Here is an 8,650-nt window from a genome sequence, read left to right on the forward strand (position 1 = left end):
CTGAAAGGCCAAATTGCGAGAATAAAAAGAAAATAGGGTGGGAAGGAGGGTGTGTTAAGAAAAAAAAATGTGATATATTCTTTCTTGAGATTTGTAAAATTTTGAAGATATTTATGAAATATTAATATTTCTTGTGGGCCGTTAAAAATCTATCAGCACCTAATCTAATTCAGTCTCCTAGCTCTCCTATAGCTCCTAGCTCTCAACCCTGACGGATGGATATAAAAAAATATTAGTCCACCTGCACCCTCAATAAAATCAGTTAGAATTAAGTGCCAAGCTTTCGGTAATTTCTTTAAAAGCACTCTGTAGTCTGCTCCCCCTTATATTCTTCTTCATAACTATCTTTCTATCTCTTTAACATGTCCTAATCTAGAAAAATGCGTGTAAACAGTACATCTACACATGAGGGGGGGGGGGGTTCAGAGTTTTCATGAGCCCATTTTGCTATGTTAATGACATTCATGACATTGATAAATCAGATTAGCGATCAATTTAGTTTTTGACAATATTTCATCCATGCCTTTTTTGTTAATTTTTTCATACTCATTTTGTAAGTCGATATAATGTTGATTCATGATTCCCTTTACGTTGACCACCCCGGGAATTAATGGGGGTTCGTTTAACCGTTTCCCCCTGGGGTAATTGCGGTAACTTTGAATCTGATATCTGCGACTGCTTAGGGGGGGGGAGGGATATGACTTATTGACATATATATAAATAATAAATATATATGAATATATATTTAAACATATTTCCAAATAAGTTTTTACAGTTTACAGTTTACAGCTCCTGAATTTGAGAATAATGCCAATATATAATTTTAATAATTAATAATTTTAACACGTTTGTAAAAGTGAATATTGGCAAATTATATTTATTACAAATCATTAATTGAGTTAGTTTTTTTTGACAACCAGTTTAAAAAGTCTGAATTTCTTGTGCTTTTTTAACTTATGTTTTATTTTTTATGTTTGATTTTGATTGTTGTTACATCGTTAGAACTGACCCAGACTGAAATATATTTTCAAATGAGTAAATAATACCTATTTCATTTCAAGTATACACCAAATAAAAAAATTAGGCTTTTTCTAATAGCAATTTCAGCTGTGAACCGTTGCTCTTTAAAGCTGTCATTTTTATTTGAAACCGTATTTCACGGATTTTTCGGTTTAACGCATTTTTGAAATAAATAAATGGGAATTGTGCGAATTTGCCAACAAAATTGGACCGATCGGTTCAGCCGTTTCGATATTTATAGATTCAAACAGACAGGCAAACAAGCAAAGTATATATATACATATACATATATATATTTCAGTTTTTAACTTCACATTTTTATTAAAAAAAAAAATTATACTAAACATAATGTTTCACGTCTATCATGACGATCCTCAGTAGTTACAATTCTTTGAACAACTAAAATTCCAAGTGTATATATATATATATGTTATAAATAAACCTACTTTGTAGCAAATGTTCCAGTGAGAAGAGAATGGAAAAGAATTATGGTTTCATCTAAATCCCAGATAAATACACGTTCAACCTTAAATACAAAAAATACAAAAAAGTTTAAGAAAATTTTAATTTTACAGTGAAACTTATAAACATTTGAAATAGGAATTCGACATGCAAATTTGTGTCTGTGTACATTGCGCAATTGCAGTGTTTCATGATAATAGAACTTTTTAAAATCATAAATTGAGTCTTACAGTCGTCATTTTCCAAGTTTTATGGGTCTGACCGTAAATTAAGATGGACAAACATTTCAGATTATTGTGAAGCAAAAATCATCAATCGAAGATATAGAAATGTAAATGGTAAGACTTCTCACAAATGATGAGATGCTAGATTCATGTTTTTTACTCCCACTGTCCCGATGCATATCTGATTTGCTGGAAAACGGATAAACGTGAGAGACAAAATTCACGGATTTTCTTCCAAATTGATTTCCCGGATTTGTGTTTACCTGGTTCTCCGGGTCCGGAGAACCACTGTTTCTCCGCTTACTCCGTCCTCGTGATCCTAAATATAGGATTTATATATTATATATATATACTAGCTTGGGGACCCAGCGTTGTCCAGGTTACTCATTATCTCCGCCATTTACCCGCCCTTGGTCTTTGATTACGATTTTAGGTATTGTTTCTCTATAACCCACTCAATTTAGAATTTCAGAACCAAGCTACCATTCCTGTGGTTCTCCCGAGTTCCCCCCTCAAAATATTTGAGGCAAATTGGTCCACGGGTTCCTGAGTTTATGATCGTACATCCAACAAACAAACAGAAGATTACTACTTTATATATAGATTATAGATGTTAGAGTTTGAACCAATTGAAATCTATTTCGTCAAAAAAAAAAAAATGGCGCTCGTCTGACCTATCTTACAAAAACAGAAAAATAAGAATATTTATATCTTCATTTTTTTCTAAGTTTCTAATATCTTTATATTTTTAACTTGAATGTGTAAACCTTTGACATTTTAGACGTAAACTGTTTGATCTAGAAGAATTGTTCAGAGCTTGGAACTTTAGAATGGTGGATATCGAGGTCGATACTTGATCCTCTCTTTTTCATAATATCGAGACTAACTTAATCTTGTACTTGTATCCTGAAAAGTGTATAAAATTCAACCAATCAGAGTCGGGTATCAGAAGCCGGGAAATTTGAAATTTTGTGCGCCATTTAAGTTTAATATGCAGAAACGTGGGCACTCTCTAATTTTGAAAAAAAAACAGTTTTTGGATTTTCTCTACTATGTTCAAAAAAGAATGGATTAATCAACAATTAAAAGTGTCCACATTGGATATTCGGATTAAGCAGTCGGGATTAAAGGTATCCCATTCTAAAGTTCCTAGTTCAGTTCTTTTATTTTCCTATGTTTAAACAAATGTTTTTAAAGAACCTGTAGTTTTGAGAAGATCTGAGTCTATGGTTGCTCCCTCTGTGAGTGAGGATGGAGGAGGTATATTGGAGAGCTGGTAGATGGTTGGAGCACTACTAGGTGAAGGAGAACTGGACCCAGCCATATAACTAGGATTAATAAGTTATATTTAATGCTAAAATATGACGAAAAAAGGGAAATGGAAGTTTTTAATGTCTGATTCACATCAACAACCGGGAAAACTTCTTTTAAGATATTCTTCTTTTTCTATCTTAAATAATAACTTGATTTGCGGATTTATAAAGCAGAAGCAAAGAAGTTCAGCCGTCGTCGTATATATAAATACAATGAAGATGACTTTCTATTTTTTTTATTTCTTCCACGCTTTTAAACAGCAGAGACAAGAGACAAGAGAAGTGGTTAATTAACAGCTTCTCTTTTTGTTTACTTGTAAAATCGGTTAATCATAAAAAGTCGTCTTTATTGTTTTAATATAACGCTGACCACTGTATATTGTTAACATATGACACGACGATATCTTTCTCATTGTTTCTCAGATAAAGGTTCAAATAGTACCACCTTGAATCTGACAAGCAATTCTTCAGTTTGGAGGTCATTCGTTCGCTGGTCAGCCCATTTAAAGTTAAAATACCCCCCCTCCTTCGAAAAACACTTTTACATTGTACGAGACAAATAATATTAAATTGAATTTAAAAAGAAACATTTTGCTCTAAATATATTTAACGAAATTGCAATTAAAGATTAATTGGTGAATTAAACATAATAAGTTTGATAATCAACAAGAAATGTTAAATTTTTATTAATTTGCAATTTTTAAAAAAGAATTTCACTTGTCAAGATGTTTGCAGGTCACGATGCTAATTTCGTTTGCAAAAATTTAGAATTTTGTGGATCAGAGAAATATTCTTGGAACATTTTTTGCGCAGTTTTAGGAGAGATTTCCCCAAACCCATTTCTCCACTTCCCCCCCCCCCCCCCCCCCCCCCCCCCCCCCTCCAATCCTGCCTCTCTTGTCTTCAAATCTGACATTTTCAAAACTAAAATGTTTTTCTTCGCATGGAAAACTTCCGGTAAAACATGTTTAAAGGAGAGTAAATTAAAAATTTTAACATTTTAATCTTTTTTTTTTAATTTGAAGTACGCTGTCAATAGGAACGAATCTTTTTCACTGTGGTAAATAGTATTATTAATCTGTATGGATTAAGCAAATCTGTATGGATTAAGTAAGTCTGTTTGGATTAAGTATGCCAGTTTGTATTAAACATATCTGTATGGATTAAGTAAAAAAGTATGTATTAAACATATCAGTATGGATTAAGTATATTTGTATGGATTAAGCATATCTGTATGGATTAAGTATACCTGTATGGAATAAGTATATTTGTATGGATGACGCATATCTGTATGGATTAAGTATACCTGTATGGAATAAGTATACCCGTATGGATTAAGTAAATATGTATGGATTAAGTATATCTGTATGGATTAAGTATATCTGTATGGAATAAACCTATCTGTATAGATTAATTATACTTGTATGGATTGAGTATACCTGTATGGATTAAGTTTACCTGTATGGATTAAGTATTCCTGTATGGATTAAGTATATCTGTATGGATTAAGTATACCTGTATGGAATAAGTATACCCGTATGGATTAAGTAAATATTTATGGATTAAGTATATCTGTATGGATTAAACCTATCTGTATAGATTAATTATACTTGTATGGATTGAGTATACCTGTATGGATTAAGTATACCCGTATGGATTAAGTATTCCTGTATGGATTAAGTATATCTGTATGGATTAAGTATATATGTATGGATTAAGTATATGTATGGATTAAGCATATCTGTATGGATTAAGTATACCTGTATGGATTAAGTATGCCTGTATTCATTAAGTATATCTGCATGGATTGAGTATATCTGTATGGATTAAGTATACCTGTATGGATTACTGGATTGGTAGAAGTATCCTCCATAGTAACTGGATCCATAATCACTAGCTTTACTCGAGAATCCACCTGGAGCAAGGTAAAAGGATTAAATCCATGTTTTAATCATTTCAGGATTTTTATATTTCATCAAACTCCAAATTTCAAATCCCTATATCTTGTAACCTGATGGTGTAAACCTTAAATATTTCAAGTTGCAGAATAAATAACTTGAAAGGTTTATGATATTGGGTAGCATAGAAATAGAGATAAGAAAATCAGAGTTTGTGTCAAAGACTCAATTTCTTTATTTGAATTTTTAAGAACTTCAAAATAATTTGTTAACCTGGTGCTTGAGCCCCCGCCCAGGATGGATATCCAGACTGATAGTATTGACTGTAAAGACTAGGAGAAGAGTACAGGTCGCTGTACCGGTTGGAGAGATTGTATGGACTAGAAGAGTTGGCGGAGAGAGGAGCTGAACCTGAACCTCCAGTACTGTTAAAGTATGGATAGATGGTTTGTGATGTTTCCGAATCCTCCATGCTAGAAACTGTACTACTCATTTCATAGTATGTAGGTTGGATGAAGGATGAATCCTGCTCCGGGTGAGGAGAATCTGTGTCTCCTTCTGGTAGAGCTGAAAGATTGAGAACGTCTCCACTGGACAGATCTAGGTGTATCTGGAGCTGACCAGACTGTAGATCAAGCTTGTAACCAGGCTCGGAGAGGTCGGAGAGACGGAAAGACGAGGACTCGTCCTTGTGGCTCGGCGAGGACGAATCTAGCGGAGTAAAGTGGGTTTCTGACTCCGGCACTGGTGAGCAGACTTCAGAGAGACGGAACAAGGGAGGAGAAACACTAGAGAACCTGGATTCCTCCGGGGGATAACTTGGATCCTCTAGACTAAACCCTTGAGGACTTGACGACGTAAACCGTCCTTCGTCTGAGAAAGCACTGACAAGACTAGGATGCTCGAAAGTTGGACTCGAAGTTCGAAAAGCTAAATGTGGCGAATGAACCCGTCCTAGCTCGTGGTCCGAACTGTGGTTCACATAATCCTTGAATACGAATGGACCGGTTGGTGATCTAGGATAGGGAGGAGGAGAGGTGCAGGTTGGTTCGTCCTTCTCTTCTCCTGGTCTTGGGTTCCTGTTCTCCTGGGACCTAGGAACAAAGAACATGAATTACCATATGAAAACGATGGATTGAACATGTGCGGTGTATATATATTCTGATCCCGTAGGATAAACTAAACCATCCTTTGACGTGAAATTGTCTGGAATGAAAAGAGAGAGACAAGATTAGGTTCAGACGATCCAGGGGACAAAAGAGCACTGAATATTTGCCTCCCATTGTTCAACCCAAAACCAATAATATTTTATGCAAATTTTAGGATTAAGAGAGTGTACCAAAGATTACATTTTAGTGGAATAAACCCATGAATATTAGGAGTTTTTGCTAATTATATTTCCTGATTTAATGTTCAGTAAAACTTCACTTTCGAACCCATTTCACCATTAATTAAATGTAAATTTCTAGTATTTTCTATTAGTCCTAATTTCAAGGCATTTATTTGAAATACAAAAGTTATATGGGGATGATATCTTACGCTTTTTATTTATGGATTTTGAGATTTGAAAATTTCATCTTTAATTATTTTATTCCGAATCAGCCAAGACAGCGAGTGGGTTTAACATTTTTATAATTATGAAAAACTGAGCAAATTTGTCTATATTTCTTGAAACGACGTAAGGGTGTTTAAACTTAAGAATTGAGTCGTTATTACAAACTCAAATTGTTAAATCCTTAAATCTTTTCAACCTGATTGTGTAAACCTTTTTTAAATTAAACAAACTATTTGATTCAGCACAATTCTTAGTTTGAAATATATAAGGTCTACGACAGGTTGCAAAGATAAATTAGAATTTGAAAATCAAAGTTTGTGACTCAATTGTATATAAAATAAACTCATATACTGCTCTGGTACAATTCTTATTTCTTCTGTCTGGAAAAAAATTATTTAATATCGCACAACAGGTGTTTTAAACTTATCAACATTTTAAGAGTGTATTTACAAGTAAAAATCCACCACCAAGAAAACACGAATAAAGCTACACACTATAAACCCCCTGCCTGATAAACAGTCCAAACCTTCTCCTTCAATATCATCCATGGGTTGGGTCATAATTCTGCCGCCAAACTTTAGACCCGTAGTTATTCTACAATCAAACCGTCCGACCGGAGAAAATTACGGATAAGGACGGATTGGGACTGACAATATTTTATTTGTTAGTGAGTTTTTTTTATTTTCAAATGACTGACTTTATATGGATGTTTAAAACATGTAATTAATATATTTATTTTGGACGAATAAGAATAATTAAGAATAACTAATATTTTTTTTACTAGAAAGTAAAAATTGTTCAATAAATTTTGTTTTAACCCCGGAAACTTTTAACATTTGTTTTGAGATGTTTTCTTTTGTGTAACCTCGAACAGACAAAGCTTTCTTTTCTCATGAGATGCACTTTTTTGGAAAATTTAAGAAACTCAAATTCTTTAAATTCCTTCAGAATGAATAATGTTTTAGTATTTGAACATTTAACCGTCTAAACTTATTTTAATTTTATTTTTAGCAGGAATAAAGATATTGGCGGATTTTTAAGACTAAAAATTGCGGATCTTTATGATTTAAAATTACGATTTTTGTAACTCAGAGTTGCGGATTTTTTAATTTTGAATTGGGGATTTTTTTACTACAGCCATGACTGTACATTAGACCTCACCTGAGCCTGGGTTAGAGAGAGAGTAAAAAAGAGAATGTGCTAGAACAAGAAAACTGTGCAATTTGAAAACTGTGCTCTGTGAAATATTTGAAGTACCAACCCCTCGTCCGAACAGTGTTTGGCTAGGGATGTCATAAAAATATTATGAATTATCACTTTCTGCCTTCAATACTGGGCAATTATATACGTAGTATCACGTTACTATCTAACTATCGGAGCTAAAATTTCAAAATAGTGAAATTTTGCACTCGCAGCAAAGACTAGGTTCTCAGGTTTCGGAGAACTGGAAACTACTACTGGATCTAGGCCGCCAACTTTACTCCGCCCCTCATCTCAAACCCGCTCTCCCCGCTCCGAACCCAACCCTATCCGGTCTTCTCATTGGTCGCTGCTAGTCACGTGGGTTCATGCAGAGCCCTCATTGGTTGGCGTGTATAAAAATAACGATGTGAGGGAGAAGAAACCGTTGCAATGTTGTTCAATTATTTTCAACCTAAACTAAATCTGACAGACGTCCCAGACTCTTAAAAACATCTCTTAGCAAGAAAAAAAATCGATAATAAAAAAATTTGCATTGATATAAAAAATCTTTTTTTTAATGATCTAGAGTGAAGTTAAAAATTCTTAGCACTTTTAAACAAACCGCGAGCATGTAATATTATAAATATATCAAAGGATGCATTTTATAATTTGTTTGTTATTATTATAAATATTAAACATTAAACAGACTTAAAAATGCATTGATCCCTGCTGCAGTATAAATATAATAAAAATAAAAATGTTTATATAATTTAAAAAACACATATGTAAGTCGATTAAAACGAATTTCTTTCTACGGAATTTTAAAAAAAGATTTAAAAATTAAAAAATCAAAATTGGTTTCTGTGTAAATGTGAAAGTAGGTAGAGTATCCCGCGTTGTCCAGGTTTACCCGCGCCAAGGGCAGCCGTAGTACATTTATCCGAGCCGGGTCAACCTTTCCGGTCCCAGTTTATACTTTATCGCCCGGACATTGGG

The 8,650-nt window shown here is 33.6% G+C and overlaps 1 protein-coding gene across 1 annotated transcript in view; it reads right to left on the bottom strand.

Moving 5' to 3' along the window:
• LOC111695781 (eyes absent homolog 2) overlaps positions 1–7,913 on the bottom strand; it is a 17,135-nt gene extending 9,222 nt beyond the window's left edge. The window contains exons 1-6 of the mRNA XM_023465220.1: positions 7,734–7,913; positions 5,191–6,011; positions 4,856–4,934; positions 2,907–3,034; positions 1,970–2,025; positions 1,467–1,546 (exon numbers count right to left, since the gene is read on the bottom strand). Coding sequence (XP_023320988.1) covers positions 1,467–1,546; positions 1,970–2,025; positions 2,907–3,034; positions 4,856–4,934; positions 5,191–6,011; positions 7,734–7,768 — 1,199 coding nt within the window. The 5' untranslated portion in view covers positions 7,769–7,913. The remainder of the gene's footprint in view (positions 1–1,466; positions 1,547–1,969; positions 2,026–2,906; positions 3,035–4,855; positions 4,935–5,190; positions 6,012–7,733) is intronic.
• Positions 7,914–8,650: the final 737 nt, after the last annotated feature.

Source organism: Eurytemora carolleeae, unplaced genomic scaffold (genome assembly GCF_000591075.1).
Source record: "Eurytemora carolleeae unplaced genomic scaffold, Eaff_2.0 scaffold76, whole genome shotgun sequence".
In the NCBI taxonomy this organism is placed as follows: domain Eukaryota; kingdom Metazoa; phylum Arthropoda; class Copepoda; order Calanoida; family Temoridae; genus Eurytemora; species Eurytemora carolleeae.